The 17,984-nt window shown below is 43.3% G+C and overlaps 1 protein-coding gene across 1 annotated transcript in view; it reads left to right on the top strand.

Moving 5' to 3' along the window:
- Positions 1–17,984, top strand: part of KPNA4 (karyopherin subunit alpha 4) — a 107,249-nt gene that overhangs the window by 77,078 nt on the left and 12,187 nt on the right. Inside the window, exons 12-14 of the mRNA XM_033958596.1 lie at positions 31–159; positions 7,912–8,016; positions 9,642–9,713. Coding sequence (XP_033814487.1) covers positions 31–159; positions 7,912–8,016; positions 9,642–9,713 — 306 coding nt within the window. The remainder of the gene's footprint in view (positions 1–30; positions 160–7,911; positions 8,017–9,641; positions 9,714–17,984) is intronic.

The raw sequence follows: 17,984 nt of genomic DNA, 5'->3' as shown, positions 1-17,984 counted from the left end.
TAATACACAAGGATTTTTCCCTCTTCCCAGACTGCTGCACTTAGAGCTGTAGGAAACATTGTTACTGGTACTGATGAACAAACACAAGTAGTTCTGAACTGTGATGCTCTTGCGCACTTCCCAGCACTTCTAACACATCCCAAAGAAAAAATTAATAAGGTATGTGACAATAGAGGCCATTGTGAGACACTAACACTGCCTTGATTTTTGTGATCATAGTGTAGTGGAAATAATATAAATTTGTCAGCATGTTTTCTTATGAATACATTGGGTATCTTCTTCAAATATTCAACCTTTCACTCTTAGGCTTAGCAAGATTAGAGTAGTACTCGTGATCCTAAAGAACAAGCTGATATCACAGTGGAGCCTGAGGTCTTGAGGACATAGCTAGTCAGATTTTTGAGGTAATCACAATGGAATATGCCTGAAACAAATGTATAGGCCCTACTGCCATATTCATTGTGGCTATCCTGAAAAGCCTAACTGGCTGAGGAAGTATTTGGTTGAGAATCACAGCTGACTTATGCCATGTGTGAGAGAGAGAAATATGTAGGCTATTGAATAGGGGCACTGAAACTTGAAATGCTGAGTTTGGAGTGCATCTGAGGCAGATTAGAATTTATAATCTGCCGTTTACAAGGTGAAGTACATCAACACATTCATAAATATACACAAATGACATTGCAATCATTTTACAAAAATTAAAATTGACAACACCAAAGTACATGACAAACTGACATAACATTAACATCACCAAACAAACCTCCTATCCCAAAGGATCAGCTCAATGAACATACCATAAAAGTCAAAGCAGCACCGATAAAGTGCCTATATAATGCATATTTTATGCAACAGTGCCAGTAATAACCCCAAAATAGCTCACCTACATAGCCTAAACACCCTTGAATCTCTAACAGGTTCATTGTTATGAATGTGCCTATGAGCTGATCCAGAAGAGTAATTAAAATTAAACTTGTCATAAGTATACATACACATGAAAAGCTGAATAAAACAATTGTCAATGAAACTGTCATGCCAAAAACAGGATATAAAAGATTTTGGACTGAAATAAAATTACTAACAGATTATAAAGCAGTAAGTTTAATATTTTTGGTAGAGGGCTACATTAACTGTTTACCTCATTGAAAACCTCCATTAATGGTGGCAATTGACAGCAACAACAATATGTTTCAGAGTGCCAGCTATAGTTCTCAATTGAGAATTGTGTCCATAAAACAGATTTTGTTCATGTATTGGTAATTCCTTTGTAACTAAAATGTGTAATTTTCTAAAGTAGGATATATGAAAGGAGGTTGATACGTAAAGAAGAGATGCATAATAAAGTATGCTTGTATGTATTCATAAAGCATATTATACTTCTGTGTATCTAGGAGAGCTTGACTGCTTAATGTTTGACTGCTTAAAAAGTAAGATTTCTTATTCTTAAGCCTAGAGAATATTTCTAGTGCATCGTCTAGTGGTCCTGAACCATGGAGTTTTGCATTTGAAGCTGCAAATTGCTTGCAGAAAACTATTAATTATCTTTCCAACTCAGTGTTTTTGCAAGCAAGTTGCTCAGAAATGTTACTATTCTACAGTTTTATTTTCGGGCATTTTTCCAAGTGTTATTGGAGTCTCAGTGCCCTGAGGTTTCCACTTGATGAGACCTCTATGCCTGGGAGAAGACGCAGACTCATGTTACTGAGGTCTGCTGCTCGGGGACTCCTAGCTCACCAGCCTGCTTTGTATTTTTTGAAGCGCATCCCTGATTTATTCAGGAGCTTGAGCAAAGGCTGTTAGGCTCCTTCTCAGCTCGGCTGGAATTAATAGTGGGCCAGCTGCGTGGTCCCTCCCCATTTTAATGACGAGGTTGAGGCTTACTCCGGCTGGCAGCCTGAAGACAAGGTTTGTTCAGAGAATCTAAGAGGGAGATTTTTTTTGTTCTAGCTGAATTCCTATGCTGAAGCAGGCAGGAACCATATGACACAGTGAGTAAGTCATGTGGTTATAGCCTGTAGGGAAAATCAATTTTGGAGGGGGGGGGGAAGGGTATCTTCAGAAGTCAAATTTGAAGGTTTCTGTACTCAGAGCCTAGGTCCCCCTCCTCTAAAATTCCTTTCCCTGCATGTTTTTTGTCCTTCGTCTGCATGGGACTTTTTGGCTCAGTTTTGCTGGTGGCTATTTTGGATTGTAAGCAATTTTTTATTTTTTAAGCCTCCATATGTAAAATCCCTCAATTTTGCTTAAAATCAATAGGGATGAGCCCCTCAGGCCTTCCTACTCCTATTTCATGCCAAGTTTGCGCTGGATGGATGGCTGAGACATGTCCATGTTCTGCAAGTGGGGGAGGGCGGGAGGCTCGGGTGTGGCCTCCTCCAGGGCTGGGGATCTGCAGAAGGTGTATTCCTAGGGGAAAAGATCCTTTCCAGAACCCTTTGAGGTGCATTGGCCAAGCACAGATGCGTGGAGGCCAGAAGGACTATGGTCTCTGAGACCTCTCCAAACCTCTCCTCTCTTGCTGGTCTCCTCAGATGGACTCTCAGCAGCAAATGTTTCCATGGTTAGTGACCGAAGAGCAGCCTGCGGTGGTGGCTGCAGGCAGCTACCCTCTCAAGGTACATGCTTCACATTTCTTCCTAGGAAATGCTAGTGACCGATGCCAGCTTTTACGGTTGGGAGGGGGATCATTTCAATAGTCACCCATTTCGGGGTCGTTGGTCACTGGCTAAGCAAAAGTGGTCCATAATTTATTTTTATTTTTTAAAATTCTTTATTAAGTTTTTCAACTACAATTGTGCAACAAATGATTCACAAATATGGATACTTAAAAACAAGCACAATGGAACTTACAGACTTCAACGTACAATTATATTATCCCCACCCTCCCACTTGATATACAAGTAAAATAAAACCTTAATAAAACTATTCATATAATCCCTAAATCAAGTTCCTGTTCCATTTCCTTGCCCCACTCTCCCCCCTCCCTGGATGTGTATGTTTACATGTTTATAAAATAAATCTCATTTATTCCTCTTTACAAAATTTAGCCAATGGCTCCCAAACGTCCATAAAACTCTTGTAACGTCCCTGTTGTATGGCCATGCATAAGAACATAAGACTTGCCTCTGTCGGGTCAGACCGGAGGTCCATCGTGCCCGGCAGTCCGCTCACGCGGCGGCCCCTCAGGTCCAGGACCTGATAGTGCTCCTACCCTAAAACTCACATGCTTTTCGCTTTTGTCCTGTAGAGTAACATTCTATCTATACCCTGCAATCCCCTTCGCTTCCAGGAAGTCATCCAGTCCCTTTTTGAAACCCAGTATTGTACTCTGTCCTATTACCTCCTTTGGAAGCGTGTTCCAGGTGTCCACCACCCTCTGAGTGAAGAAAAACATCCTTGCATTTGTTTTGAATCCGTCCCCTCTCAGTTTTTCCGAGTGACCTCTTGTTTTTGTTGTCCCTGCTAGTCTGAAGAATCTGTCCCTCTCCACCCTCTCTATGCCTTTCATGATTTTATATGTCTGTATCATGTCTCCTCTCAGTCTCCGCTTTTCCAGGGTAAAGAGCCCCAGTTTGTCTAACCTTTCGGCATATGAAAGGTTCTCCATTCCTTTTATCATCCTAGTTGCTCTCCTCTGGCCCTCTCAAGTATTGCCATGTCTTTCTTAAGGTACGGTGACCATATTGGACATAGTATTCCAGATGTGGTCGCACCATTGCTCGATACACTGGTAGTGATACCTTTTTTGATAATGCCCAGCATTCTGTTCGCTTTCTTTGAGGCCGCTGCACATTGCGCCGCTGGCTTCATTGTTGTATCCACCAAAACCCCCAGGTCTTTTTCTAGGGTGCCTTTCCCAATCACCCTTCCTCCCATCGTAAAGCTGTACATGGGGTTCCCTTTCCCCATGTGCAAGACCTTACATTTCTCCACATTGAAGCTCATCTGCCATCTTTTTGCCCACTCACACAGTTTGTTCAGGTCTCTCTGCAGTTCTTTGCATTCCTCAACAGTTTTGACCCTGTTGGAGAGTTTTGTATCGTCCGCGAACTTGATAACTTTGCACTTCGTGCCCGTTTCCAGATCGTTAATGAATATATTGAACAGCAGTGGTCCCAGCACTGACCCCTGCGGGACACCACTCGTGACCCCTTTCCAGTCAGAGTAGTGTCCTTTTACTACTACCCTCTGCTTCATATCCGCCAGCCAATTTTGGATCCATCTGTGGACGTCCCCTTCCATCCCGTGGTTCCACAGTTTCTTCAGCAGGCGCTCATGGGTTATAACATAGAGATTCCCACCAGAATGTGTAGCTCAACCTATCCCAGTTTTTCCAGTTTCTTAAAATGAGTTGCATGGCAACCCCTGTCATTACAAATGGTTCAAAAATTGCCTTGAAATGAGAGCCATTCAATTAGTGCTTCGGGCACTGGAGAAGTCTCTGGAAGGCAAGGCAGTTAGGTCACAGCCATCACATTGTCCAAGAAGACTATGTCAACAGGTAAGGAAGCACCAGAAGGGCCCCGTTGTGCTTAGAGTCTCAACTCTTTTTCAGTGGGTAGAAGCTCATTTGTAGGTTCTTGTGGCCACTTATAGCAGGAGTGGAAAATGTGCAAGCTGACTTTCTCAGTCAGATGCTTAACCCAGGGGAATGGTCTCTGTCCCCTTAAGCATTCAACTCCATAGTTCGGCTGTTGGGGCCTTCACAGATGATCAGGTGGCCTTGCCAGTGAACACAGACTGCTTATTTTTACAGCTGAAGATATGAGCCCGGAAGCAAAGAGTTGAACATGTTGGTCCAGTCGTGGCTGGAGAAAAAGTGTTTCCCCCAAGGCCTGTGGGCTTATGGCATGGCTCTTGAGTAGGTGGCCCAAATGAACAAGGGTTATTCAGATGTGGTCATCACCACTTTGTTCAGAGCTAAGAAGCCGTGAATGGTGGCAATCTATGCTATTGCATGGAATTTATTTCAGTGCTGGTGTGCTGTGGAGGATGTAGAGCCCTTTCGAGCTCCAATTTCAGTAGTCTTGGACTTTTTGCAGGAGGGACTTTGCAGGGTCTGTTGGTCAGATCACAAAGTTCAGATAGCAGGCCTTTCCTGTTTCCAGATGCAAAGCGACAGAGGCTCCCTGGCCTCTCACCAAGATATCGCCCGGTTCCTTAAAGGGGCTCTTCAGTTGCACCCTCTTGTGCCTTTCCATTTTTCTTCCTGGAACCTTAGCACCATATTGCACGGTCTCCAGTGGACCTCCATACATTAAAGGAGGCTTCCTTTCTAGATCTTACGATCAAGTTGGTGTTCTTGGTAGCAATTATGTCAGTCAGGTGAGTCTCCAAGTTGCAAACTCTTTCTGCAGGGAGCCATTCCTCAAAATTACAGAAGCAGGGCTCTCCTTACATATGGTTTTGTCTCTTACTGAAAGCTGTCTGGGTTTTCATGTTAATCTGAAAAAGAATTGTGTTCAATTCTGATCTCCTTATCTCAAAGATAAAGCAGCGCTAGAAAAGGTTCAAAGAAGAGCAACCATGATGATAAAGGGAATGGAACTCCTCTCACGTGAGGAAAGAGTAAAAATGTTATGGCTCTGTGGCAGATTGGAAAAGAGACGGCTGAGGGGAGATATGATACAAAATCCTGAGTGGAGTAGAATGGGTACAAGTGGATCGATTTTTCACTCCAAGAATTACAAAGACTAGGGGACACACCAAGTTACAGGGAAACCAATAGGTGGAAATTTTTTTTACTCAGAATTGTTAAGCTCTGGAACACATTACCAGAGGTTGTGGTAATAGCGGATAGCGTAGCTGGTTTTAAGAAAGGTTTGGGCAATTTAGTTCTACTGAACGCGAATGTTAACCCAAGCCTTGTTAAGACTGGTAAAATGACTAGGCTCTGCAGGAGTTAAAATATGGAACTCTCTTGTAGGCCAAATAAGAAACTGTAGTGAAAAGGGCATGTTTAGAAAATTATTCAAGACGCAATTATTTGTAGATGTCTTTTTTTAGCCAATAATTTTCATCTCTACTGTTGATGAATTATTCATGATTTTCATTATATAAGCTATGGTATTAGTTTGTAGATATGATTTCTGATAATTGTTTGTCTGTTTTTACAAAATTATGTATGTAAATTATGTAAACCGTTTAGTTTTAAACGGTATAGAAATTTTTTAAATAAAATAAATAATTTCCTGGAGGAAAAGTCCATATTCTGTTGTTTAGAAAGACCTGGGGGAAGCCACTGCTTGCCCTGGATCGGTAGCATGGAATATTGCTACTCCTTGGGTTTTGACCAGGTACTAGTGACCTGGATTGGCTGCTGTGAGAACAGGCTACTGGGCTTGATGGACCATTGGTCTGACCCAGTAAGGCTATTCTTATGTTCTTACAAAAAAGAAGGATTAGGTTCTTATCTTGATGATCTTCTTTCTTGTACATGTGTCTGGTGGTCCTGAAGCTCCCTGTATATGAGCTTTGCCTGCCTTCTTCCTTGAAATCGGTCTGGCACTAGAGCAATTTGTCTTTAGGTGAGCTGAGAGAATTAAAAAAAACCCCAAACCCTCAAGTGTGTATAATCTGCTTCAAATCTCAGCTGGATAGCAGGACATGCAAGTAGCTGCAATCTTCATATAAGATTGATGCTGGTTGCACATGTATCTGTTTTATAGCAGCTGCTTGAATGTAATGTTTATTGGTAACATTTGTTACAGAGCAGAACAGAATTGTACTTTGTGAAATTCTTCCCTGTTTCCCTTCTGGTTGTCTATTACAGTGCTACCTGATTGCTTTTGTATGAACTGAGGGAGCAGGAGCAGCTACCTGGGAAGGAGGTAGAGTTGAAAAAGTGAGTTTTCTGCAAGCAGTCTGTGGGTTCAGATGCGCAAAACCTTACGATTCAATTTTCCCACACCGTCCTCCATCCCCGTGAGTTTTATTACTGTCTCTGTCCCATTCTGTAAGCTTTGCCTTAACCACACAAGCCTCGAACACTTAAGATTTTAAAGTGTTTGAGGCTTGTGCAGATAAAGACAGAGCTTGCAGGAATGGGGCAGGGACAGGAAAAGAACTTGCCGGGACGGGGTGGGAAAATGAGTTCCCATGGGGACGGGGAATAATTTGTCCTGTGTCATTCTCTACTCTGAATATTTTCATGTTTCTACAGTTTGTATTGGTAATTCCTTGTTAACTGAAACAAGACTTTGTTTGCTTACTGCCTCCTTCAGTCCATTGCAGTGCCCAAAATGGTAGAAGTCTAAAGTAGGGTTGCATGTTAATTTACAGTTAACTCTACAATTAACATGTTAATTGTAATTGATTATTAATAACGATTTAATTTTTTAATCACATCCAGCCAACTTTCTGCCTGCCTTTCCTCCTGACCCCTGTGGCTTGATGACCCCTCCTCCCTGTACCCAGCTTACACTTAAAACCTTCCCCATTGAAGGACTGCCTATACTGGCCTTTCTCTCTAATCCGGCCACCTCTTCCTGAAAACAGGAAGTTAAGTCTGAGGGAAAGGCCTGGTGTAGGCTGCAGACAGCCTTTCAGTAGGTTTGCTGCTAGCTGCAGGGCCAAAGACCTAGTTTTAAGGGTGAGCCAGTGGGATGGGGGTGGCGGCCATCGAGCCTTGGTGGGAGTTGAGGTCAAATGTGGGGTGAAGGGAAAGGAAATGCATGGCCCCACAGCCTCTCCTGTGCCTCCTCCCTCTCCAGATTGCCAGCTCTGCCCTGCCTTTAATTAATCACAAGATAAAAATTTTTATTGTACGATTAATTGCAGTTAATTTTAATCAAATTTCAGCTCTAGTCTAAACTGATCCCCCTCCCCCCAAAAACTACTAAATAAAATACAAATGCATAACAAGATAGGAAGAAAAAACAACATTGGGTGAAATGTTCTTATATCCTGCAGGAAGCAGTTTGGTTCCTCTCCAATATTACTGCAGGCAATCAGCAACAAGTTCAGGCGGTGATAGATGCAAATCTTGTACCCATGATCATACATCTTTTGGATAAGGTGAGCTCTTGTTTTTGTCTATAACAGGCAAATAAGTTTTAGGTTTTCTTCTGGCAGGTAATGGAATAAAAATGTGCAAAAGTCCATCTTTAACATATGATAAGTATAATCAAAATGTTTAAAACAATTAGGTGTGACGAAGATCTGCTGCCATAACTGTTGAGCAAAATTGTATAATGAGGAAAGATTTGGATGGTCATCTTAATTGGCAGTGTAGGATTGACTGCTCAAAATCAGTGTTTAATTTCTTGAGTTTTACTTCAATTAGTTTTCTACCCTAATCTCATTTTACTTGTCGTGATCCATTGGTTTTACATGTGCTCATTTTATATAGCACCATGCTTCACCTTTTCCTTATTTAGATTTAACTTGCACTTTTTCATTAGTAGCTTCAGGCGAGTTATATTTCAATTGCCTTAGGTATTTTCATGTCCCCAGAGGGTTGAATAGCTTGCCCAAAGTCACAAGGAGTGACCTTGGGATTTGTCTTCTCTGGTTCTGACCCTACTTATGTAACCATCTGGTTACTTACTAGATAAATTTATTCATGTTATTCATTCAATTTTCTATACCGTTCTCCCAGGGGAGCTCAGAACGGTTTACTCAAGTAGAACGGTACTCAAGCATTTTTTCCTGTCTGTCCCGGTGGTCTCACAATCTATCTAATGTACCTGGGGCAATGGGGGGGGAGGGATTAAGTGACTTGCTCAGGGTCACAAGGAGTAGTGTGGGTTTGAACCCACAACCTCAGGGTGCTGAGGCTGTTGCTTTAACCACTGCGCCACTCTGAGAATTGTCTCAAGTGGGCTCAAATACATGGGTTCATACTTAGCTCAGTTCTGGAGTAGTGTTCAGGGGACATCTTTGAGGCAGATCAAAAAATGCATTTAGATTCTTTTCCATAGAAATTTTCACCTGCAGAGAAGAGGTACAAAATGTGCTATTACTTTCTACTTATGCACTTTCCTTGTAAATATTGGGTCCAAGGACTATAGTTAACCTAGGTACTAATCTGTGGGTACTTTATATTTATCAGCTTGAAAATGTCTTCAATGGTAGAAGGTTCTAGCCAGAATGCTTAAAGTGGAGTAGCATCTCATTTAGAGCAGCAAATTAAGAACCAGAAAAGCCAGGTTCAAATTCTGCCTTTCCACTACTGTTTCTGACCTTGAGTTAGTCACTTCACCCTCTATTGCCTGAAGTAAAACTTGTATTTCAAGTCTACTTGGACAGTAACCTAATGTGTGTACGTTCTTGTAATTAGCCTTGACCTTGAATTTGGAACAGGTGAGTCATTAAATTTCAAATGCAAGAATGGATAATCAGAATAAAATGATCTCTAAACTAGTAAAAATTTGTACTAGTACCATTTACATAATCTTTGTTTCCCTTGATATTTTGGGATTCTTGTAATCTGTTTTGCTGTTTTGGAAATTTTATTATAGTGACAATTTGTAGGAATTAATGATTCTCGCTTATTAACTTGTACCTGATACCTGATGAAGTTGCTGTGTTTACTTTCTAAATAAGGCCTTTGTAGTAGTGCTTACCTGAATTTTTCATTGCTGTGCCTCATTGTGTGACCTACTTGAGAAGGACCATTATGTTGGTGTATTTCATTACAGGGTGATTTTGGTACTCAAAAAGAAGCTGCTTGGGCAATAAGTAACTTAACTATCAGTGGGAGGAAAGATCAGGTGAGTGCTGAAATGTTTTGTATTTCAGTTAAGACTGGAACTGGGAAATACTACTTAGCTGCAGTTAAAAGCATTAAATGTACACCACAAAATTTGGATGTTTCTTAGGATAATAGTTGGCTATTTGCTATCTGATTGGGAGGCATTCAAGTGGCTGGTCTTCATACAATAGAATCCCAGTTAATCGGTACTCAACCAACTCGCACTCTAAACCAACCAGCAAGAAAACAAACAAACCCATAGCCAGCCAAAAAAAAAATTATTGTACAATCCCACTATATTCCTAGACAAGTGGATACTGAATCCCATGAGATCTCTTGTAGGAAGCTTCATTTACATATTTTTGATCCTCCCCTCTTACCTCAGGACTACCTTCTGACTTCAGTTATCTTCCTACAAGCGAGACAGCAGGTGCTAGTCTTTTTCTGCTCATGTTTCATTTTTTTATCTGGCTTCAGTATTTTTATGGTGTTGCATGTTCATGCTGCAGAGGTTCTCTGTGGGAACATCTCTGGCTGCAGGAGATCGCAAGCTTTAATGGAAAAGTCTGCTTCCAGGGGGTTGGCTGCTCTGCAGTGCTCCCACCTGAACAGCCTTTATTCACAGATTGGTGCTCAGAGACCATTCCCTTGGGAGCATTGCTCAGCCCAGGTTTGTCCGCTAGTGGGTTTGAGCGCAGGCTGCGTGGCTCTGTGGCAGATTGGAACAGACAGCTGGATATCCAGGATCAGGCTGTATATCCAGGATATCCACCTGTTTGCTTGTGCGGTGTTTCCGGGTGAGGTGGAGGTCTCCAGCCGGAGCATTGAGCCCAAGAAGCAGTCAGAAGACCAGCAGTCCATGTTCCAGAGCTTGTTGAGGCAGAGGATCTCCTTGTATCTTGCAGCTCCCAGCACACAGCATGGCACAGTGAATAACAGGCTGACAGCATGCGAGATTGATCATGGGGGCTCTCCAAATTTGGATTTTAAGTGGTTTGGGAATTAGCCCTGGGTCCCCCCAACCCAAAAATCCTAAAATTACCATGTTTTGGGGTCATTGTGTTTTTTTCTGGCAGTTTTATTAATAAAATTGCTCCTGCGTCAGCTATCTTAGTTTTTCCCCAATTTTGTATTCAAAGCTTTTTTTCTGCCTCTACAAGCTTCGTTGTTGCAAGAAAAAAACATATCGGATAGACTCAGGGCAGGATACTTCAGATTCATGCCACACGGCGCATGGGGGAGTGGCATCAACTTTAGCCCCACTCCGCCTCTTTCTGGGGTTCTATCGCTCAGTCCATACAAGGCCAGTCCAAAAAGACTAAAATGGGCAGCGCAAGTGTGTCCCAAGTGGAATTTGGCCGCAATTCCGTGTCTAAAGCCTGCAGATCCATGAAGAGCTCCAAGAAGAACTCGTAGGAGGCAGCCATCCGTTAGGATCAGGGTTTCTCCCTGGAATTTATTAACATGTTCTTTCAAGCTTACATAGCCAAGAAAAATATGTCAAATCCTCCTACAGTGATGTGTCTGTTGGCATCGGTGGGCAGGGAGATATAATCCTTCCCTTGACATGGGCCCCAGCAAGAGGGGTCATGCACAGCCAAGGGATGATCCACTGATGGACAATTCGGATGATACTCATAGGCACCTCCACAGTGAGGGATTTAGCTTTCAGTTACTGGTATCCAGATCTAGGAGATGCTCTGGATCTTGGGGAGGACCCCATGGTGCGGAATCTATTTAAACCTGCTACATTGATAAGGATTATTTAAGAAGTTAAAATGAAGGGTTGGACTCGGTGCGCTCTCATGAGTAGCATGAAGCCACAGTTCTTCCTTTCCTGACCATCTGGCCATTATGAAAATGCTCATGGATCACTGATAGGCACTGGAGGATCTTGACCTACCTGGCTCTTTGAGTATGCAGATTTAGTGCACAGAGGCTACTTGACAGGAGTGATAGCTACCATTTTGTGCATCAAGAAGTAGACACTGGCAGCGTATGCAAAGGCTTGGAGGTGTGTTTAGCATTGGCACACTCAAAAGGACGAAGATCCAAGCTTGATGTCGATCTCGCTTGTGCTCGCCTTTTTTTCAAGAAGGCCTGGAAAAGGGGCTTGCAGTCAACTCTCTGAGGGTTCAGGTGGCTGTCTCATCCGGATGTAGTTAGGTTTCTGAAGGGTGCACTATGGCTACACCCTCCGTTAACATCGGCCTTCTTGACTTGAAATCTAGCTAGTTCTCAGGTCACTTGCTAGTTCGCCCTGTGAACTGGGCTTAATGGACCGTTGGTCTGACCCAGTAAGGCTGTTTTTATGTTCTTAAGCCTTTCTTTGTCTTAACTTTTGTCATAACATGTTTTTCCCTATACATCTGAGTTGTATTATTTTTATTGAGTTTATCTGTCGTAGCCAATTAAATTAACCTTTCACAGACTGTTCCACAATTCACTTGTCTCGTTTACCCCAAATAATTTCAAAGTTAATCACCTTGTATCACCTTACATACTTTTATTTTCCAGTTTAATCCATTAACAGCCAGGCACCCCCTTGAAATTCACATAACCTTTATAGTTTCTTGGGGAGTATCCCCATACCCCTCCTTTTATTTGTCCTGTACAGGTATGACTGTCTGGTTTTGTACCAACTGGAAGTCAGTGGGCAGTCCTGAGGTAAGAAGGGAGGATACAAAATATGTAAATTAAGTTTCCTACAAGAGATTTTGCATGATGGGATTGGATACCCACTTGTCCTGGACTAGTGTGTGGATTTACAAGAAAGAAGATTAGCAAAAGTAAGAACCTAATCTTTAGTTATCTCACACACAGACTCAAGCCCCCCCCCCCCCCCCTCCAGCTTCCGAAGCAGCAGTGGCAGCTAGTCCTGACCCAACAACCCCCTCCCTCCTAGCCTCTGAAGTATCAGTGGCAGCCGATCCTGATGTGACAACTACCTTCCATCCCCCGAAGCAACAGCAGCAGATGGTCAGCAGAGGCAGTGCTGTAAACAGCCCTGGCAGGGCTTTTCCTCTGCCGCATCACTTTTGATGTGATAGAGGAAAAGCTCTGCCAGGGCTGGTCACGAGCAGCTTGTTTACAGCGCTGCCTCTATTGATTGGCTGCTTTTTTTGCTTCTGGAGAGCCGGGAGTGGGGGATGGGGAGGTAGACCAGAGGTTTGGGGGGGGGGGGGAGCAGGCACACGTGAAGGGACTGGATGCTGGACCTGCAGGGTGTAGGGGAAATGGATGATTGCTGAGACCCATAAGTGTGTATGTGTGAAGGGGGGAATGATAGAGAGAGGAAGAGAGTGACTCGGACCAGAAATGGGAAGGGAGACATTTTACGAGGGACGTTAAATAATTTATCTACCTTTTATAGGAAAGAAGTTTTCAAAAAATTGTTTTATTTTTCAGTATAGTCCCCTGATAGCTGCATACACTTCATCTACTTTTCCTGCAATTGTTTTAACCCCTTTGAAAAGAATTTCTTCTGTTTGACCTTCAAACCAGGACGTTGCAGCTGCCTTGACGTCTTCATCATTTGAAAACCCCTGTTCAGAGATTTCTTCAAAACTCGGAACAGGAAATAATCCAAGGGAGCCAGGTCAATACTGTAGGGTGGACAGTTCAGCTGCTGAAATCCACATTCTCAGATGGTAGCCTGTGATTGTCATGACGTGTGTAGTGGCACATTGTGGGGAAGAAGCAGCATGTCTGCTGTGAGTTTTCCTTGATTGATTCCCGTAAAATGATCATTGTGTTGGCGTAACTCTCCCCAATTATGATTGTCTTGTGTGGCATGAACTCCAGAAGCAAAAGTCCATTGCCTCAGAAGACAGCTGCCATGACTTTGCCTGCAGATTTTTCTATCTTGAACTTTTTGGGGGATGGGGGATGACTTTTGCTTACATTTTGGACTCGGGATCTCTCTGATAGACCCAAGTCACATGTACTGTCACCAAACGATGAAAAAAAATTTACTTTGTTTTCATGAAGTTCTCGTGTCAGCACTGGAGTCTTCTGGCCTTTGACATGGCATCGGCATTCTTGGAACCCATCTTGCACTATCTTTGGACAGGCCCAACTTTTTCATGAATGATTTTTCAAACTGTACCTGTTGAGATGCCCATTTCTTCAGCTATTTGGGAAACCTTAATTCATCTAACAAAATGAATTTCTTGCTGCTTCCACAGGCCATCCAGTGTGAGGGTCATCTTCAATAGACTATCCCTCTTAAACTGCTTGCTCCAAAATTTTACTTTGTAGGATATTTCATGGATCTCCATTGGCTTTCTCCCTTTTTTTATCACTGAACAGTGCTCCAAATTTAGCAGTTTCTTACTTGATTCACATGTGGACTCTTGACATCTTGTCTCTTGGAATGTTAGACTTGCACTGAGCTGCAGCTGTGCATGAGTAACCTTGTCACAACATGCACAGACATGTTTCAACACACTTTCTTACTCATGTAGTTAAATTATTGAATACCCCTTGTATAGTAACTCTCAAGCAACCAGAAACTACAGTTATCTGGCATATACCAATCCTCATGGGTGCTGGATTACTGAGAATCTAGTGTATATTTATATTGAATGCAGACTGGTTTCTAGTGTGTAAAGATCCAGGTTACCACTTTATCTACTGGTTGCCCCATATTTCCAGAAGCAAGCCACCCTCAGCTTTAGCATTGCCCTATCTTGTGGATACATCTCTCCTGCTTATCCACTAAGAAAACAAAATTGTCACCCCATCCTCTTTATCCTGTTCAACTTATGCCATATTATTGGGCTGCCTTGGACAAGGAGGGTTATAAAGGGATTATCCCAGGACAAGCAGGCAGCATATTCTCGACATGTGGGTGACGTCATCTACGGAGCCCCGACGCGGACAGCTTTTCAAGCAAACTTGATTGAAGATTCAAGTTTGCTGTGCTGCACCAAGCATGTGTGTGCCTTCCTGCTCCACTAGAGGGCGCATCCCCTCCTCGTGGACTTCAGTTCTAAGTTTTCCACGGAGCCAGAAAGTCCTGTTCTTTTTCACTCTGTTCAAAAGTGCCTTGTTTTTCACCGGAGTTGCTGTGCGCTAACTTCTTTTTCCTGCTTTGTTGTTTTTCACGTAGTTTCACGGTTGTTTGGCATCCGCGGCCCGATCGACTAGGCTCTGTTATTCCCAAAAGTGGACTAGATTCGCTTCCTGGTGTACTTCGAATCGTCTGGAACCCTTATCTGCTTCTGTGTCCTCGGTTCTGGAATATTTGCTTCATTTGTCTCAGTCTGGTCTTAAGACAAATTCTATTCGAGTGCATCTTAGTGCGATTGCTGCTTGATGGGAAGTCCCTGTTTGTCCACCCTTTGGTTTCTCGTTTCATGAGGGGTCTCTTAAATGTTCATCCCCCTCTCAAGCCTCTTCCTATGGTTTGGGATCTCAATGTGGTTCTTGCTCAACTTATGAAACCTCCGTTTGAACCTATGGATAAATCTCATCTGAAGTTCCTTACTTGGAAGGTTATCTTCCTGCTTGCGCTCACCTCTGCTCGTAGGGTTAGTGAGCTGCAGGCTTTGGTGGCGGATCTGCCTTTTACTGTATTCCATCATGACAAGGTGGTTCTCCGCACTCATCCCAAGTTTTTGCTTAAGGTGGTGTCTGATTTCCATCTCAATCAGTCCATTGTTCTTCCGGTGTTTTTTCCTAAGCCCCATTCTCATCCTGGGGAAGTGGCGCTTCACACTCTTGACTGTAAGAGGGCGTTGGCTTTTTATCTTCAACGCACTCAGTCTCATCGGAAGGTTCCTCAATTGTTTTTGTCCTTTGATCCTAATCGTTTGGGACATCCTGTTTCCAAGCGCACCTTGTCCAACTGGTTGGCGGCTTGTATTTCCTTCTGCTATGCTCAGGCTGGTCTTGTGCTGCGTGGTCGGGTCACGGGACATAAGGTCCGAGCGATGGCGGCTTCTGTTGCTTTCCTCAGGTCCACGCCTATCGAGGAGATCTGCAAGGCTGCCACTTGGTCTTCGGTTCATACCTTCACCTCTCACTATTGTCATAAGAACATAAGAACTGCCTTCTCCGGATCAGACCTTCGGTCCATCAAGTCCGGCGATCCGCACACGCGGAGGCCCTGCCAGGTGTACACCTGGCTTAATTTATAGTCCACCATATCCTTATATGCCTCTCTTAAGGAGATATGCATCTAGTTTGCTCTTGAAGCCTAGGACGGTCGATTCCGTCATAATCTCCTCTGGGAGGGCATTCCAGGTGTCAACCACTCTCTGAGTGAAGCAGAACTTCCTGACATTAGTCCTGAACCTGTCCCCCCTTAGCTTCATTACATGTCCTCTAGTCCGTGTCAAATTGGACAATGTAAATAATCTTCTCTGCTCTATTTTGTCGATTCCTTTCAGTATTTTGAAGGTCTCGATCATATCCCCACGCAGTCTCCTTTTCTCAAGGGAGAACAATCCTAGTGTTATAAGTCTGTCCTCGTATTCCAGTTTCTCCATACCCTTCACCAGTTTTGTTGCTCGTCTCTGCACCCTCTCCAGCAGTTTTATATCCTTCTTTAGGTAGGGAGACCAATGTTGGACGCAGTATTCCAAGTGTGGTCTGACCATTGCCCTATAAAGCGGCATTATAACTTTCTCCGATCTACTCGAGATTCCTTTCTTTATCATGCCCAACATTCTATTTGCCTTCTTTGCCGCTGCCGCGCATTGTGCCGACGGCTTCAGGGTCCTATCTATCAGTACACCCAGGTCCTTTTCTTGTTCACTCTTCCCCAGAGTTGCACCTGACATTGTATACTCGTATTCCTTATTTTTATTGCCTAAATGCATTACCTTGCATTTCTCCACATTGAACTTCATCTGCCATTTCTCCGCCCATGTTTCTAACCGACACAAGTCGCTCTGGAGTTTCTCTCTATCATCCTGCGATCTGATTGCCCGGCATAGTTTTGTATCATCTGCAAACTTGATGATCTCACTGGATGTTCCTTCCTCCAGGTCATTGATATAAATATTAAAAAGGATCGGCCCAAGTACCGAGCCCTGGGGTACACCACTAGTCACTTTCTCCCAGTCGGAGAACTTCCCATTTATGCCCACTCTCTGCTTTCGGTTTTCTAGCCATTTCCCTATCCACCTTTGTATATCCCCCTCTATGCCATGGCTTTGTAGTTTCCTGAGAAGTCTTTCGTGTGGAACTTTGTCGAACGCTTTCTGGAAGTCCAAGTATATTATGTCCACCGGCTTCCCACTATCAATTTGCTCGTTCACGGTCTCAAAAAATTGGAGTAAATTCGTCAAACATGATTTCCCTTTCCTGAATCCATGTTGACTGGGTTTCATCAAGTCATGTGCATCCAAGTGCCGGACTATGCTATCCTTGATCAGTGCTTCAACCATCTTGCCAGGGACAGACGTAAGACTCACAGGTCTATAGTTGCCCGGTTCCCCTCTCGATCCTTTTTTGAAAATTGGGGTGACGTTCGCTATCCTCCAGTCGTCCGGTATCTGTCCAGTTCTGATTGTCAGGTTTGCAAGTTTTTGCAATAACTCTCCGATTTCAACCTTCAATTCCTTTAAGACTCTCGGATGAATCCCATCCGGTCCAAGGGATTTGTCATTTTTAAGTTTGTCGATCTGATAGTATATCTGGTCTAAGTCCACTTCAACTGTGGTGAGGCTGTCTTCTATTTCTCCTGCAAACACTTTCTCCGCTTCAGGTATTGTTGAGGTGTCCTCCTTCGTAAAGACGGACGCAAAGAAGGAATTTAGTTTGTCTGCGATTTGTTTATCTTCCTTGATGTACCCTTTTCTTCCCTGGTCGTCCAGGGGTCCCACTGCCTCTTTTGCAGGTTTTTTCCCTTTCACGCTTGAAGTTTTTGGCCTCCTGGGCTATTTTTTCCTCATATTCCTGTTTTGCATCCCTCACCGCCTTGTGACATTTCTTCTGATCATCTTTATGTTTGTTCCAGGCTTCGGTTGTCTTTATGCATTTCCATTTTTTGAAAGAGTCCTTCTTTTCTTTTATGGCTTCCTTCACCTGTATGGTAAGCCATGCCGGTTCTCTTTTGCTCTTTGTTCTCCGATCTTTGGAAATCCTCGGAATGTAGAGATCTTGTGCTTCTGTGATAGTATTTTTCAGTAGGGTCCATGCCTGATCAACCGTTACAAGTTTGTCCATCATCTTCTCGAGTCGTTTTTTTACCATGGCTCTCATGCTATCGTATTTACCCTTTTTAAAGTTCAAGGTGGTGGTTAAGGTTTTGGCATGTTTCCCTTTCCCGATGTCAAGT

The sequence above is a fragment of the Geotrypetes seraphini genome, chromosome 9 (assembly GCF_902459505.1).
Source record: "Geotrypetes seraphini chromosome 9, aGeoSer1.1, whole genome shotgun sequence".
NCBI lineage: Eukaryota > Metazoa > Chordata > Amphibia > Gymnophiona > Dermophiidae > Geotrypetes > Geotrypetes seraphini.
Note: the sequence above shows the minus strand (reverse complement) of the source record. Positions and strands in the feature narration are given on the sequence as shown.